Raw genomic sequence first — 18,263 nt, forward strand, 5'->3', positions numbered from 1 at the left:
TTGTCTCTCAAGCTCTTTCTGTCTCTGCCACACTGTTCATGATAATGAATTCATCACCAGAGGACCACAGAAAATCCCTCGAGACTTCACAGATCACAAGATTTATAGTGTCTTTTTTGCTTCAGCAGCTGTACAACATTGTAGCGCTGCAGTCTAAAGACATGGTTTCATCATCTTAAAGGTACAATGTGTAAGAATTTAAAACATAAAACATTAAATCCCCTCTCATTTCACCTCTCTCCTGTCCCCACCTGAACCCGCTGTGCCTTCATCCCTGCAGTCAGAGTCCTGGTCAGAGCCCTTCTAAATCACCTCAGCACTGTGTTTGCTGTCATCACACCGGCCTCCGTCAGCCCCTGACCTTGTTTCCCGCATGCAGGAATATGTTTTCAGAAATCGGTACACTGTCTATCCAGCGCCAAACAGGAGAGACACACAAAGCTGCTCAACAAAGTGGAGATTTTTTGGTGGAGACCAAAACACAGCTCAGGAGAGCGTGAATACTGGACTTAGATTTGCCAAGAGGCCAGAAACACAACACAAGAAAGTTGCTCCATGTTTGTTGGAGGTGTGGATTGGCAGGAATTTGCTGAAAATAATATGTAGAGCCGAGTGCACTGACACAGTAAACTTCACTGTAAATGTAATCATTTAAATTTACCCCAAGCATGTTTTTCCTGCATTATATTCTGTGAATACAAGAGTTTTTATATTGACGACATATAGGCCACACCATATATCTGTGATTGGCAAATATTGGCCGACCTATATATTGGTCGACCTCTATTATTATGGCTAGCTACAAAATATTTTCAATAATCCTGCATATTTAGCATCTCTAACACAATGATTTAAGCATGGCTGAGCAATAAAACCTCCCTTTAATTGTTTTGTACACCGAGGTATAAGATGGTCTCTTTTAATCGGGCTTTCAGACAAACTGCTCACCACTGGGTTCAGTACTGCTCGACGCAGCAGCGTTGGTGCTGTGCAAGCCACTGGAAATAATGGGTTTCAGAGCACAGTGGTGCTGTTGTCGCATTGTGTCTGAAAGGCCTATAATCTGTGCTTTTTTTTGTCTGAGACTGGGTTATTCCACCACATGGCTTCGATCTCTCCACAGTGTGAAGTGATTTTCAGGTGTTTACTTACACTTTGGGTTGAAGGTGTTTGGTTTCTTAATACTAAGAGATCAATAGGTGCACAAGGATATACAACATGGCATGATGGGGGGAAAAAGCCTCAAAAGTGTTACCGGTGGCCTTCTGTTCTGTTCCAACTGTTAGAAACAATAAATGGTCCTGACACATGAAGCCCCTCTTGTGTAAAGCTGTCTCTAGAACATCAAAGTCTTGCTTCCCCTAAGAGACAATATCCTGAGCAAGACACAGACACAATCTCTTAGCCTCCAGTCATCTCTTACCATCCTTAGCCCCTGAAACCATCTAAGAGGTGGGTGAGGAGTGATGAGACTAAATCTAGACCATTCAGAATAAAGCTGGAATCCACTTCAATTCTCCGACAGGAAATGAGAGACTGTAAACTGCGGCGCTCATTAAACCAAGAGATGTGTTTTTCAAAAGGTGAGTTTGTTTATCGGCGTACAGTATTTCAAAAGGAAGTCCTTGATGTAGCAATTGCTCCCTTTAAAGCTCGCAGCAACCTCTTCGTTGCACCGAATTGACTCGTATGGCAATTACCAGAGCGGCGATTGAAATGCAAATCAGGGCTAATACGGAGGATTAAATGTGTCCCTAGTAATCTCTGCATTACCACTCGCTCTAAGCCATTTAAATGGTTCTTTCTGGGAGAAGAAACCCAGCATAGTCACATCAGTTGTACAATACAGGACATATTGAAATATTGTGGGAAGAACTCGGGATACCACCATGATTGATGTGTGTGTGTGTGTGTGTGTGTGTGTGTGTGTGTGTGTTTCTATTACCTCTTCCACTTTGTGTGAATTGATCCTTCAGATGAAACAAGAGAAACGCAGGATTTATTGCAAGGTTTTAAAGTTTAATTCTTGCACAGGGTTTTCTAAACATTGCTTTAGAAGAGAAGAATTGGGAGCAGTTTCTATAAATCATAGTTGAAATCATACAGAGAAAAAGAGAGAACAGAGAGAGAGAGAGATCTGAGTTTGGCAAACTGAGAACATAAACAGAATGACTGACTCACTGAAAACAAAATAATACAATGACAATAACAACGATAACAACAGAATACAGTACAACTTGTTGAAAATATCAATCAATGAAAAAAAACGGTCACAGCAGTTGACTGATGTTAGCACAGGAAATCGTCATGATCAAAGCTGAATCGGTGAAATCCAAAAAATTGTCGCTAAAGAGAGGAAGAAAAAATCAAGAGAAAAGTAAAACTCTATGCAGAGGTAGAGTTCAGTGCACAAGGCTATGACACACACCTAACCAGCCGACAGGACGCCACAGGCCCAAGTTCTTTGCTGTTGGAGTCAATTTTCCACCTCAGGACTCGCCATAGTTGACCACATGGCATCAACGCTTATACCTCCGTGTCCAGAAAACACCAGACTTGGGCTGTATGCACACACACATACAATAAATAGGATATACAATCTTTGAATATCTCAAAAGGTTTGAACTCACAACAGCAACTCCAGTAACGTTACTTTCCTAAAGACACATTTTTGCACCTTATTTTTCCACTCATTCAAAGCACCATGCAGAACAACAGCTCTCTTTCCAAAGTCCCCAACACCTTTTCATATACTTCATGTGCAAGAGGGCCGGGTCCGAGCAACACGTCGGACAGGATCGTCCTTCATTTTCTCCGTGACTTTGGTACAGTTCTGTCCCTTCTCACACCTGCTGCTCGCACTGACTGACTGATTCTTTAGTAGCTTGACAAACAACAGAACTTGAATCTCAGACGTGGAAGTTGCCAATGAAATGCAACAAATAACCTACACTGCTGAAGGAGGGTACACTGGTGTCACATTTCAGTTTGGACCTTTATCTGACCTTTTGTGTTACGAAGAAAAAATGCAATAAAATAAGCTCTCTTTGTGCCTTTGTCAGACATTTCCAGGTTACGTCATGATATTTTTAAGAATACAGTTTACTGCCCATTTTAATGATGTAGTGGAGGAAACTGTGAATCCAGTTGATCATAAGGCAAACAACCACTATTAAAAGGTTTATATAATAGAAGCATTACTTCACACTTTCATCAACTCATTCAAGTGTGAAAACTAGAATGAATAAACCAATCAACTCAATGATTTTATAAGTTTTCCATCTACATCATCCCTGTATATTGTCTTGTTTCTGATTTGAGAAATGTGAAGGAAATAGCAAACAGGAAGAGATTTGTTCATGAAAAAAAAAGTTTTCACTTGTTTCCAGTAAATGCAAGACACTACGGAGTCCCAAAACAGACAAAATGTTGTAAAAGGTTGAAGGAACACATTAGTAAATAGATTAAGTGTAAAGATATGAAGCAGTAGACGTTTCCTCTATTCTTCAATCAGTGGTAAAAAAATGTAGAAACCATTTATATTGATCCTTTACCATGAATCAGTTGCTCTAACTGAAAACTTTATTTTTTACTTGTCTATTTAGCTTTCACAAACTCATTTCCCAACTCGAGATACTGCAACGCAAACAACCCTTTTACCCAAAACCCATTTTCCCAATAGACAACCATTAAACAAGGAACCCTTAACTGCAAACGAGGTTGATTATTACTATGGAGGTTTTTTATTTACTTATTTTACAAAAGCCCCCCCAGAACATGTTTTTTATTTGCATGATGTCATCCCAAAATAAAGTCGGTTGACCAAGCAGGGGAAACACAATGGGGAGAACACTTATCTACACTTGCAGTGGACCAAGACCAAAATAATAGGAAAATGATGGAGCTCAGAAATAAAATGAGCCAGTGAAAGATAAAGAACAGGAAAACTAATTAAGTTTAAAAAACTATTTTATATTGCCATTTTTTTACATTATTTACTTATATTGTGTTTTTGACTTGATAACCTTTTACATAATTCTGTCAGCTGCGGGGCTCCATTAAAAAACAAGCATCATTCCTTAAAAACATACAAATCTGGAAATGCTTCCACACAGTAGGGTTAAAAAAAAAAATATTACAAGTCATAAAATAAGCCTGAATTGTCTTGTATTATCTATATACCATATACAGTTTGTAACACAAAAACCTGGCATTTTCTGAAGTGAGAAAACATCGTAACAAGAGAACAGACAAAAAATCTTAAGTGGTGTCTCCCATTTAAATCTTAATACTTTGTCTTTACTTGATTTGTCATAGGAACAAGAAGTCAAACTTATTAACTGTCCGCCTCATGTACAGTAAAAACTGACCCAATATAAATATTCTACCATCATTCTGTTTTTTTTTACAGTATGAACTCAGTCTACAGATTTTGCACACTGGCGCTGTATTTACACTGTACAGAGACAATTTAGCACAATGTATACAATCTATCTTTTTGTATGCAGTGTTTCAATCGTCACTTAATGCTTTTTCATTCACTTTGCTCTTCTCCAAAACACCAAAAAACAACCCTGAAGAAATCATGCTTTTAGTGGCTCCTACATGTCAATATACCATTTGTGCTATTTCTTTGTAAGCTGGAAGAACCGTACAAAATGTTAAAGAAAAAAAAATACTTCAGTTATTTGTTCTATTCCTCCAGTAGAAAGGGGGAGAAGTGTTAAACTAGCTTATTACAGGCACCACAGGTCAGGACAATGGCAGTGAATTAAGTACAACACAAGCTCTACAGTATGTCTCACATCTGACTGAGAGCAGTGATTTCCAGTCAGTCTTCTCCCAAGTATGCATGCTTCATCGTATTTTAATCACTACAACAAAGCAATGCATGAATATTGCTTTAAGTGAGGAGCTGTATATGAGAAGCTGTTCTGTAACTGGAACAGAAAAATGTTGAATTCCCAGGTCCTGTCAAAGCGCAGCTGAGCCAAACACTGACTTGCTTTTTCCAATGTTAGCTCTCTTCAGTTAAATGGCTACAATGTAAATGAATACTCGGTGGAATATTCTTGTCAGGAGAGTGAATGATATGTGGTCCAGTTAAATGTATCAACTGTACACTCCAGTGAGCAGTGGAATGAACACGTCTTTCATTTGTCAGAGGTTTTGGCTGGATGGGAATGCAAAAGAACAGATAAACACCAACAAAACACTGACACAAATTGAGGAATTGAGCATTTTAGAATTTTAAAATGTGCCTGTAAGCTGTCAAAAATCATCTCCTGCCTCAGCTAAGACACTGAAGCAGAAGATTAAAATGAAAGGAATGTACACGACTTCCCTCGATCGACTGCACAAGCCAGTCGAGCCTCAGAGGGAATTATGGAGCGCTGTCGCTGCTTCGCATTTAGCTGGTTCCTATCTTCTTTTCCCAACTTCACACAGTCTCTCATGTTGTCAGCTGTATTTCGTTTGTCCTCTTTTTCTTCTGCAGTCAAGGTCGTCATCCCAACAACGTTCAATCACATACTTCAGTTTGGTTCAGCTCAGCTCTGTTTGGTTCAGTGCAGGCAGCGAGTGGGATTTCTTTTATGTACAACGACCAGAGAGGGTGCAATCACACTTAAAAGTGCAAGGTTGTGTGAGTGTGTGTGTATGTGTGTATATGTGTGTGTATTCCAGACAGACCCAATGATCCACAGGACTGCTGCCCACCTGGTTTGCCTGCTTACCAGGCAGAAATGCAGTACAGTATTGTCTGACAGACTCCGTGCTGCAGGCAGCCGGTGTTAGGAGATGATGGCTGGACACCACCGCACCACAGTCAGGTTGTCTGCGCTCACTGACCGTTTCTTGGCTTGTTTCCTCAAGTCCTTGTATTTGTCATCACACAACCGCGAGATGGCCTGAAAGTCAAAACACAGCAGGAATAAGATGGAGATGGCCAGGCCTACAATTTGGTTTATTACAGTAATTGGTTGACGTCTTGGTCAGTGTTTGTACGACGAGAGGTGGCAATCTAAATTTAAAAATCCCAGCATTTTGGCTGAAGGTTCACTGGCTCTTTTGTTTTGGTTGTGTCCTATCTTATGTTATTATTGGGTTTAAGTATTCAGATAGTTTTCTCAGTTATTTAATAAAGAGATCCAATAAAATTGTTCTTGGAAGTCTTTTATTCTGACACAACATACAGTTTTCCATAGCAAATCATCAGTTCCTCCACGTTTAAGAAAAACATGTCAACAAATGTTTTGGATTTTTGGGGACCTGATTTGAGAAATCTGCACCAATCAATTTATCTTAGATCCATTTCAAGTATTAATCTACTGTTTACAGGGATTGTCGACTCACTCTTTTTTCAAAAAAATATTTTTTTTGTCTTTAATTGTGTATATGTTCTTTTCATTATACTGTTACTCTATTATGACTTTACTGTCAAAACTGAAGATAACGTATCACTAAATCTCAGTATTTAAAACATGATGTGAGGGTAAACTAAAACCTGAAGTGATCATCAGCAAAATGCATTTATTAAAGTATCAAAGTGTTTTGGCCTTCATGTTGTCTGATGAGGCCTCTTCTCAGGACTGTGTAGGCGTCTACAAACCTTGGTTAATTAGCATGACGCTCACTCACTTGATATTTTTGTTAGTGTTGGAGATCTTAGCCTGTTTTTATTGGTCTATGCAGTTTCATGACAAGTGTAAGTAAGTCATACCAGGGCCCCGGCAAAGTAAATGTTATGCAGACTTTGATTTTATTAATTACAGCTATGCTTGTCCTGCCATGACAAGGTCTACTTTGGTCAAACTGAGAATTTTTTGGATGGAGCAAAAAAAGCAAGGCAATGATGCATCACTTATCGCTGTTTCTTTGTTTTAAACATTAACCACATTAGTCGCAGAGAGGGAGGGAGACAGATGTTGAGGCAGTGAAGCTAATTACTCATCAAAACAGCAGTACACCCTGTCCTTCACCCAGCAGACGATCTCCAGTCTGTGTTTTGTGTGTGGTGCCTTCACAATACTAATTAGTGGGCTGGCCTTGGTTCACTGTATTCCACATCCTCAGGCCACAATACATTGGGCTTGGATTTCAAGATTTTTTCTTATTTTTGTTTCTGTATGACCTGAGCTCCACATCAAAATCCAAGTTTTGGGTGTGTGCTACTCACCTCTAGTTTCTGGGCTTTGTCCCTGCTGAGGGGTTCCAGGGGAAAGCTGAGGTTGTTGGCCTCAGCCAGCGAGCGCAGGTCAAAGTAATACTTGGCGTAGACACTGGACGGCACATTGATGTTGAACTGCAGCAGCTCCAGAAACTGACGCTCCAGCTCATTCCTGTTGTCAGAGAAAGAGAGAGAGAGAGGATGCATGAGTTGAAAAAAAATCTGTTATCTTGGTAAGGACCAGAAATAAAGTTAGTTAGATCAAATTAGAATAAATTGTGTACCGAGAGCCTGAGGAGGATACAGAGAGACAGAGAGTACTCATTAGACCATCCTGGCAAATCCATCACCTTACACAGACGGTGGGTGTTATTTTCACATGTACAGTGCCAATACACATATACTGAGTAAATCCCTCGTACACCCACCAAACATAAGCCTTCCTTCATCCTTAAAACGAGAGATATCTAAGCAAAAGGGCTCTGAGCATTATGTGTAAGAAAGCGTATTAATCCCACATCCTGAAAATGCTATTGTCATGCATTGCTCCATGCTGCATAGCTCTGTGATCCCTTCTGCAGTGTGTTGACAGCTGCTTTCATCTGTTTATCTTCAGTCATGACTGACTTCTTCTGCATTGTAACCTGCATAAGAAGCACTATCCATCTCCTCTTCCTAGCCTTTGTTCCCCACCCACGCACATTTACAGGCATGCAGCAACAGACAAGCTAAATTTAGACTCCGCTGTAGCCAAACTGCCTAATAACGCAGCTTCTTTTTTATCTCTCTGTGGCACTCATTCAGCTATTCTCATCCATTTCTTTTTGCCTTTCTCCGCTCCTCATCATTTTCCCCAGACTCCCCTGCAGTTATTTCACAGTCACTTGAGTCTGTTGAGGGGTGGGAAGGGGAATTCAGCCGGCAAGGTTCCCCAGCACGGATTTTAAAAAGACTAAAGTAGATTTTCCGAGGAAATCTCTGGTCAAGCACCATCCGGTTGTCTTATGGGAGCACAACAGAAGCACATGCTGGGCTCCTCTCGCTGGAGAGTCCCAAACAGGTGGATTACCATCACAACTCTGTAAAATCTGAGCCCAAGGACAAGAATATCCAGTCAGTGTGAATGCAGCAGTGGTCAGAGGCCACAGCAGCGGCAACACGTCTGCAGCGTCGTGTTTCCCCTTAGAATAAGCTCGCCAAGATTCCTGTGGATTTGAGCCGGATGTGGTATATATGACTGAGTGGTGGGTCCTCATGCTCAAGATGCTTCTTTCACACATAGCAATGGTGATTTCATTTGTAATCAAAGATGATGTTGTCTAAAAATGCCATACAATCTTAGGTTTAACCCTGAAAGATATCCAACTTATTGCTCCAGGAACATTTCTATTAAACTTGATATCTAGTTATGCATCTTTAATTGTCAGATCGTTAGGAACTAATGAACCAGCTGAATATCAAGTTTCCTCATTGGGAAAGATGCAATGACACCTGGAAGATAGTTCCATTGGTATATGCATAATTCTTGCTTTAACAAAGGGTAGACAACATTAGGTGATGACACTTCATCATAAGGCTGAGTTGTATTTAACTGAGCCAACCTACTGCATCGCTGCCTTTTTTGGGACCAATCCAAGAGGCACAACAAAAGACAGTGGAGGGTGTCAGACAGATTGGCCAGAGGTCACTCTAAACATGTCCAGACCACCATACATGCGATCCTCAACACCTCTTGAACCTTGGCCGACTCTAAACACAGACTATTCTCAGCATGGACGACCCAAAATGTGAGTTCCTCAACGGGAGATGAAGAGAGAATCAACAGAAAATAAATCAATTTATTTGCTGTCTTTTTTTTTTACTTCCTTCAGAAAGTTTGAGGAGGATTTCTGACTATTTGTTTTACATTTCATTACATCACATCTTTTAACAAACTTGACTGATTTTATGACTTTCCTCTCCTGTTGCCAGAAACTGCCCCAACCGCTCTTTGCATTGCTGATTTTTTTTACACTGCGGAAATCCAGTTTGTGGCAAATGTTTACTCATGTTCAATCAGATATTTTTTATCCTAACAGCGAATATTTGATTAGTGATTCATGTGTTTGTCCAGCAACTCACATGTCCTCCACAGTGATATCCTTGAGAATTTGGCAGTAGTCGACGTTCCAGACCGCCTGGTCATCCCAGACCTTCGATGCCAGGAGGATGGCTCCTAACACGATACGCTTCCAGTTGGCAGGGCAAATGTCGATCTCAGCGTAGGTCAGGAGCCTCTCCAAATACACCTGTGAGAAAGAGATGCGTCGCATGTAAGATCCCTGTGGATTCTGTCTGTTCAACAATATTTATATTAATATATCATCCAATACTTGTGTAATAAGCAAGTCCTCCTGTTTGTTTCTGTGTTTAATTAGCCTCTGCTCTCCCCCTCTACATTCAGTTGCAGAGGTAGTTGGCTGCTTTCCGGTTTTGCAGTCTCCTGCCTACACTGCCTCCAGGTAAAAACCAAAATAACAAGATGTCAAAAGCTGATGAAATCCAGCTCCCCCAGAGCTCGCTCATTAAAATATATATGGGGATCGAAACACTCCATCTCTCTGTCTCTCTCCCCATTTCCATTTCTCTTCCTTTTTTTCAGCAGTCAGAATTCCCCCAGTCTACAGATCACAAAGCGCACTGAGCCCCGGGCACCTTTTTCATACAAGTTGGAATACTTGTACAGAAGCTCATTCTTCTGATCCATTGATCATCACTTTGTTCAAAAGAGAGAATGTATTCTATTTGATTTTATGGCTGTTGTCAAAGATAAAAGCCGCAGTGATCTGCTGCATGAAGATACACATCTAGCTGGCTGATGGAAGCTACGATATACATTAAATCTTCCTCATACAAGCTCTTTCATCTCCCACTACACACACATAATACAATGCATGTGTGGTATAAACAGCACGTACTTTATGTGTTTTTACCTTTTTTTGTACTTTTCAATTTTTTATAAAAACTGTGATTTAGTTCCGTAAAGATTTGGTGCTTTTATTTTGTCATTTTAAAAAATGCCCAACTTCAGTATACTACAGTTTATTTCATTTTGTAACAGATATGGTCTAAAACAAACAATAAATCTTACTCATGTGATAACAATCTTTCCCCAGCTGACTAGGAAATACATTTATTTAGTTCCTTTAAATACAGTTGACTGAAGGCTCAACTGAATTCAGACCAGCTACAGAAAATTAAAACTTTGAAAACTGTGCAGACACACAGCGCATTCAACTTATTATAATGCTGTTTGAATCTGCGCAGTGGCAGGACTTTCAGTATTATGTCACTTAGAAACCTAGACAGATCCCTAGAAGACTTTTACATGTTACATGATGATTTTTATCATTTGATTACTAAATATATAATGGTACCTTCCTTGTGGGCCAGACAAATGGAGAAGCAAAGAGAAGGGAGAATAAGAAATGGAAATATTTTTTATCCTTTTATGCAGCCTGGTTTGTCATGCCCACTAGCACAGCTCAGGTAGCTAATTGGACAAGGCATGCCCAGTTGGACTTTCCGCCTGCAGGCAATGCTAAGGTATCTCTGTTGTGGCCCAGAGTCTGCCAACAGACACTAGATATACACTCATCTGGCAGCAGGCAGCAAACACAACTGTAGAAAGCCCGCATGAAATGTGAGCCAGACCACATGCTGAGCGATATGAATGCAACAGCAGAGAGAGAAAACTACACAAACAAGCACAACATAGGATCCAGAGGCAGTGGGGTTGGCAGAGAGTAGCCTTGTGCAATCAGACTGAACCCCAATTTTGTTTTCTGTATTTTGGGATGATGTCACAGATGAGGTTTCTTACCAGAAAGAGAAACTGGTCTCCAAAGATTCAACTAACCTCTGACTCATTTCTGAAACAGAGGATGTTCTAAATGTTATGAAAAGAAAATGTTTAACACTGATTAAACAACATGCTATTTGCTTTTTTTAGGAGAGTCAAATCACATCTATTATTCATTACAGTGGGAAGCCAAAGTATCAAGCACTTGATTTACAGTTAGTGGTTCACTCATTTAATAGAAGAATCCATTAATGGCCACATCAGTGACTGGTGGTTGTTTTTAACTACTATACACCATTTGTCAGAATCCAAAGTGTAAACTCCAAACCATCAACATGTGGTGTTTCTTATTTAAAGTAACATTATGTAGAAATTGGAATTTTGTGTGATTTGGCATCCCTACTGTTTCTGGTCTGTTACTATTTGTCCGATGTAATGTAAAGTGCCAACGACAAAACTCATTAAGTCATAACAATATAATGTCTTGAAATGTTTTGAGGAAACATGTATGTAACACTGTGATCCTACCCTCTCTGACCAAAGTTACATAGTGCAGAAATAAGTGATAGAGGGGCCGAGTGGCTGTGACAGAGATACCATTCACCCTATTACAATACACTTCTATCAAGATGATTTTAAAGTTGTGCTTTTAAGTTCAAAAAAGCTACATAATGTCGCTTTAAACTAACCAGTAAAACATATTCTGCTGAGATAATTCAGAAAATACTGAGCCGATGTTGTACTGGTATATAGGATTCTTCATGTATTATCTGTTACCAGAACAGGACTGTTCATTTAGTGTAGGTAAAGGTTTCAGGTTTCAGTGAAGGAGCAGAATATCCATCGTGAACATGAAACATCTACAATTAGGCTAAATAAGTAAATGTTTATAACACACCACACCTGGTTTCCATAGAGCATTTATTTTCTGGTAGAAAACTAGGGGTGGGGGAAAAAATCGATTCACATAAGAATCGCGATTCTAATCATCCACGATTCTGAATCGATTCATAACCTTAAAAAAATCGATTTTTTTTTTTTTTTCTATTTTGAAAAATCACACAAAACACCAATTTGTGTTATTTGTGTACAGTTTATTTTTGTAACTTCTGGGAAAGAAAAGGCAGCTGGCCTAAGCTTCTATTTAGGCAATTTTATTTATGCAAGTTATTTCTTGTACAGTAAGTACGTTTTTATTTGTTTAGCATGAATAAATGTTACCTTTTTTAATGTTTGCCTTTGTGTGATTACATCATTGGAATCAGTTTGTTTAAAAATCACATTATCTTATACAAACTGTATTGTTTTGATGCCATAATTTGCCTTAACACACTATGCACTGTATCAATTTTTTAATTGAGAATCGTTTGAATCGAGAATCGATTCTGAATCGAATCGTGACCCTAAGAATCTGAATCGAATCGAATCGTGAGACACCCAAAGATTCACACCCCTATACAAAACAGCTGGGTGCTGGGGAGTGCTAAATGAAGCGATTGTGCAGCGATAGACAAAAACACTGCACATGGTTTGACTGACATTAGCTAGGTAGCTAACTCATGCTACATAAACAACCAGTGTGAATGCTACATGCTACACATCTAACAAGTTTACAATGCAAAGGGTGACAAATATGGCAGCAACTAATGATTATTTTCATTGTCCATTATTTCTTCAATCAATATATAAAATTGGTATAAAATGTGATACAAAATGACAAAATGACATCCTAAAATGTTTTGTTTTGTCCCTGGCCCAAAAATAGTCAGTTTACTGTCATAGAGGAGTGCAGAAACCAGCAAATATTCACATTTAAGGATCCCTTTCCTATCCTATGATGTAATGATTGGGGAAGGGAAGGAAGATGCCCAACTTCCATCTCAACTCTCTTGTCTAAAGTTAGCTGTGTCAGCTAAGCTTAGCCCATAACCACCAGCCAACAGGCCTATTCAATTACTGATGGCATGCCAGACCTTCTTCTTCTGGGGGACTGGAAGTGGCTGGTCATGTGCCAGACTGTGCTGTGTGTCTGTGTGTGCACATGTGATCTTGTGAAGTTTGACACACTTTTGTCAGACTACACCTACACATGGATAAAGATAGGTAGACAGTCACACTGATATTTTGCATCAGTGTACTTGTTTTTCCACTACAGTCACACACAAGGGCTCACCCATACATACAGGTCACATATGTGTGCTTCTGTCAAATAGAAGAGTAACTCAATACTAGGCCACTAGGCCAGCCATATTAACCCTGCACTTCCCAGTCTGCAAGGACACACGTGTCGGCCAGAGCAATAAGGTTGTTGAAAGACATGTTTCTGGGCAGATGAGTGGGGAAAGAGAGAGTTCATTTCCAACTGCACATGGCTGATAAAACTCAGTATAAATAAGAAGCATAGGAAAAACAACACAAATAAATCAACCTTATTTTGCATGAATCTAAGTGAAGATCTGTATGTTTTCACAAAGCAGATGGTGAAGAAAAAAAGAGTCAGGGGAGGAGCGAAAGAGGAGGAATCAGGGACAGAAGGGGGGTAAAGGTGTCCTTGTTTTCACTTTTTTAATACAGGTGAGAACCACAGGATGTTGTAGGGAGAGAACAGACTGTACAGTAAAGCACCAATTATATCCTCACTACAGGCAACTTAACCCCAAAGTAATTCCGAAAGGAAATGACACAGATCAAACTGATCTTGTCACAATTTTTGTGTTACCTTCCAATTTTCTCATCCCTCCTGCGAGATTTCCAACAATTTTGGTAACACAAATCTCCAGAGGGATACAGTGAGCATTTCATGTGATCCAAGAGGAAGAAATTAGGTCCAAAAATAGTCAGAAACAAAAGAGTCTAAGAAAGAAGACAGCACATGACACGAGAGGGCAGAAAAAGAACCAGGAAGCAACACTCCCTCCTGGTGTCAGCACTGAAATACACAGACACACACATGCACTTACCAGTGTGACAATGGCACACTCAGCAGTGAGCTGTGCGGCGCTGAACAGCGTCCTGACAAAACGGTAGATCTGTTTCTGCTCAGGGTCGTGTTTTTCATAATCAGGAGGAATCTCCGTCTTCTAGAAATGAAGACAACAAACAAAACATTTGATCTGAATGTTAACCAAAATGGAAACACAAGCTGCTTACATTTCCTTATAAGTGAGAAGTCATTCTGAATGGAGTGCTTTGTAGGTTTTTGATATGACGCGTCAAGAAAAGTGGTTATGTGGACTGAAACCTTGCAATTGTCAACCAAAGAAATTGGAACTGAAGATACACATGAAAGATGCAGATGGCTCCTGAGATTACTCAACACGTTCCCCCCATGTCTGATCAGTGTAGGCTTATTTGCTGTTCATCAGCTTGTGTGGTTTGTCTTGATGAATCCTGACAGCTCTATAGCTTGTGCATAATGGAAATTTGGCCTTACCGAGAGTGGATGCAGCTTCTCATCGAAAATGTCTAACACCATTCTTCCGTCGGCATCTCTGGAATGACAAAAATATAGGAAGAACATCAGATTATACCAGACATGAATAAAAATACAATACAGTATATTCATTTAAAATATATTTTCATCCCTGACTGTATATCTGAATTCAGAATCAGGTTCAAATTTGTCTTGTCTGTCCTGCTGTCTTCACATAGATCAGCCATCGGACAAAGCTTGACATTTCACCATAGACCTAGAGGGATAAAAGTGAAATTTTCTACCAATGTTAACTAGCTAACCTCTGATGCTGATATTTGATGCAGGACTGTGGAATTTGGGAGTAGATTAGGGAAAAAAAAAGAAAACATACCTGTTCTTTATGTGGTAGTATATTGCGAGGGCTACACTGTAAAGACAAACAAAGGACATGAAAGACTATTTCAAACTAAGACCAGCATATGAGGACAATGAGCCACAAAATCTCTGCTCTATGTGATGAGAAGAGAAGAGATCTACAGTTTTGTAGTTACCATTTGATGGTGTATTTGAGGTTTGGCTGACTGACAGTGCTGTCATCAAGGAATATGGTGGAACATGAGCTGTACTTCCGTCTCACTGGGCCTGGATGATGCTGGAGTTCACAAACACACGCACATACAGACATACAGACAGACACACGTACACATCAATCTCTATTTCTGCATACACTGACCAGCCCAAAGACATGGTAACAGCAATGGAAAGTAGGGCACCTGTGCGCCTTCAGACCTCTGTCAACACCTGACATGGGTGCATGCATTTATGGTGGAGTGCATCTTCACAGAAGCCCCAAACTTCAACTTAGTGATTAACAGTCTTTCTTTTAATTTGCTCATTTTGATCACCTGGCACACACCGAATCAGACATTTACCATGTCGACTGGGTCTTTCCATCAGTAAAAATGACATAGTTAGTAGGGAGTGGTCACTCATTTGTGAATGCTAGAAGAAAATGACTGTGATCAAAATGAGGAAAATACACAAATTACAAATGAAATACACAATAATGTGATGGAAGTTGTATACTACAACATCTAAATAAAGGCATTCAACTACATCTGTCAGCTCATTACACACAGATGACTAAATCTATGAGAGGAATCAACAGGGTTACAGAGGGAGGGACAATGACAAAAGGCTTGGATTATTTTAAGGGTCATTTTGAGGACTTTACCTTGTTCTCCGAAATGTGTGTGAACTTGCAAAAAATACAAGACATCAAAATCACCACAAAGTATTCACAGGTGTATTACACTATCAAGTAATTGAAAGTTAATCAATAAAATCCACTTCGTAGTGTTAATAGTCTACTACTGTCCTTTTAATTTATCATACACAACGTCCTGTGTCATACTTACATGGTTGATGTAAAGGCTTTTCCGTTTTTCTCGAACTGAAAAAGAAGACAGGGAACAGGTGTCAGCGCAACACACACTTGAAGCTCAGCATGAGTGTAGTACACAACCCTCACAGACAGGGAGCAGCATTTATCCAGGGTTTATAAGTTACCCATCACCACAGAATCTGAGCTTGTTCCATTTAATTACTCCAAACTACCTGATAAGAAAAAAGAACATTTCAAAGCTTGTAAATACCCTTTCTCTCATACATGATGATACATCGGAAATTGTGTGTTAATGTGTAGGAATGAGTGTGAGCAAATCAGTCAATGCATTCATCATTTTGGCCTACATGAGTCCAAATTCAATCAAGCACAGGGACGGTATGATTCAAGGACATACTGTAATTTGAACACATCTGTTTTTATTGCTTTCTGTACCTACAAATGTGCTCATTTGCAATGCTAATTCTACCTTAAGGAAGTGATGATTTGGTAGTTTTATAGAGCTCACTTCACTAAGTGCATGGCGCACACACAGCTGTGTGTCAGCGCCGTTTCTGTTTGTGTATCCATGTGTGTCTATATGTGGGTGTGTTTTCAGTTTTTATGTAGGAGAAGACACAAGGGGGGAAAAAGATCGCTAGCAAAGCAAACTGGAGCAGATGCAGAGTGCAGCATCACACACACACACACACACACACACACACACACACACACACACACACACACACACACACACACACAAGTGACATATTGAGCAGTCTGGCGCCTCTCATCCCTGCACTCTGTCTCTCACCTCTCTGTCACACACACTTGCACTCTAATGCACATGTTTTCTATTTTTCTCCTCTGGCCAGTCATGACTGTGTGCGCTGCAGGCTCTTACAGTGTACGTCTTAATTAGGGCTGCAAAAATATAACTAGATCACAATCCTGAACCCCTGACTTTTGACTGGTTTATGAAATAATTAACAAAAAGAAGATGCTGTCATTTTCTTTTACACATCAACACTCCTATATCAAATATTCTTAAACAATGTGATGAATCCTGACTTTTATTCTTTTCCATCTCCTCTGTAGAAAATGTTTCTAAAGGCTGTTGATGAGGAAAATGACCAGTTGATATGAGTCATTTTAGTAATCCATATACAATTTTTAGGTCAACACTATGCATTCCTATTCATACTGCTGCATCCTGTAGGCCGACATACAAATGGCCTAAACACACAAACACACACACACAAACAAACACACATAATGATATCAGAAGCTCAGCAGTGAAGGTACGCCACCTGCTAACAGAAGACGATACAGATCAAGAACAAGCATACAATAAAGCTCGAGACCACATGAAAGGTCAGTGCCCAGACACACAGTAAGCATAATGCTAACCTGCCTACTGAGACCAGACACATACAGGCTTACCTCTTTTGTTGGGCACAGCAACTGAAAAAACACAAAGTCCAAGTTGTCTCTATGTTTGTTTATGGCACAGATGCACAATGGGCTATAGTTATATAAAGGTTGTAGGTTGAGTGTAAAGGACGGCCCATTGTGTGGTGTCTTGTATTAGTATTTAAAGTAAGTACAATATGTTGAAAAAAAAACAGGCCAGCAGACATTCACACAAGAGCTTGATATGGCAAATAAAAGGGCACCAGCCCATAATATCAGATCAATATGTCAGCCTTCAGGCTACAAGCTCTTCAGCCAAACCAGCCTTTCTCCACTGTGCGCAAATGGAACAATATTAAGCCTCTTATCACCAAAGTAAAGAGATTATAGCTGAACGGAAAAGTAATCTTAGAAACAAACGTCATCACATCTCAGTTTATTAAAATGCATTAACTGTCATTTGGAAGTGTCCGGACTGTTACAGGATCAGTGTCTCTGCCTGATCAAAAAACCCCATTTGGTCTCAAAAAGTCTAAAATAAAGGAAGCTGTTATAATTTTTTTTGCAGGAGCCTGCCTGGAGCCTTTACGGTGGATAAAAGGAGGTTTATCAGCAGTACTTTTATGTAGCATCAATGAACTGCAAAGCAAGCAGCAGATGCCATTGTGTGACTTCCATGAGTTTTAAACATAAAGATGCTTTCGATATTAGTTTTGCAGGCTGTGCTGTTATTGCTTATGTACAGTCTGGCACTTATGAAAATGCAGCTCTGAGTAATGTCTCTCATCAGGTGTCATATTCTTGAGGATCATGGCAATTGATGTAACACATAGTCAACTAAGGCTGTCAACAAATGTTTAAAAGTTGATCATGTAATCATGTTGTAAAAGACAAAAACATTTGATCGTGAAAATCATTATGTGATTGAGGAAAAGAAAAGCTGCACTACTATGGTGCTGCACACAGTACTCTGCATAAAGGACAGAAGTCACACTGTCATTTTCATTGATTGAAAATTAAATATAGGTCAAGCCGAGATGAG

The 18,263-nt window shown here is 39.7% G+C and overlaps 1 protein-coding gene across 4 annotated transcripts in view; it reads right to left on the reverse strand.

Moving 5' to 3' along the window:
• Positions 1–1,982: 1,982 nt before the first annotated feature.
• ccny (cyclin Y) overlaps positions 1,983–18,263 on the reverse strand; it is a 44,303-nt gene continuing 28,022 nt past the window's right edge. Inside the window, exons 3-12 of one of the 4 annotated variants that reach the window (XM_084340496.1) lie at positions 17,252–17,272; positions 15,843–15,877; positions 15,659–15,682; positions 14,976–15,076; positions 14,816–14,851; positions 14,443–14,500; positions 13,970–14,089; positions 9,290–9,456; positions 7,178–7,340; positions 1,983–5,909 (exon numbers count right to left, since the gene is read on the reverse strand). In XM_084340496.1, the coding sequence (XP_084196622.1) occupies positions 5,793–5,909; positions 7,178–7,340; positions 9,290–9,456; positions 13,970–14,089; positions 14,443–14,500; positions 14,816–14,851; positions 14,976–15,076; positions 15,659–15,682; positions 15,843–15,877; positions 17,252–17,272 (842 nt within the window). In that variant the 3' untranslated portion in view covers positions 1,983–5,792. The remainder of the gene's footprint in view (positions 5,910–7,177; positions 7,341–9,289; positions 9,457–13,969; positions 14,090–14,442; positions 14,501–14,815; positions 14,852–14,975; positions 15,077–15,658; positions 15,683–15,842; positions 15,878–17,251; positions 17,273–18,263) is intronic. The other 3 variants (XM_084340497.1, XM_084340498.1, XM_084340499.1) reach the window with 3 other exon arrangements.

Source organism: Pagrus pagrus (assembly GCF_965226575.1).
Source record: "Pagrus pagrus genome assembly, chromosome: 20".
In the NCBI taxonomy this organism is placed as follows: Eukaryota; Metazoa; Chordata; class Actinopteri; order Spariformes; family Sparidae; genus Pagrus; species Pagrus pagrus.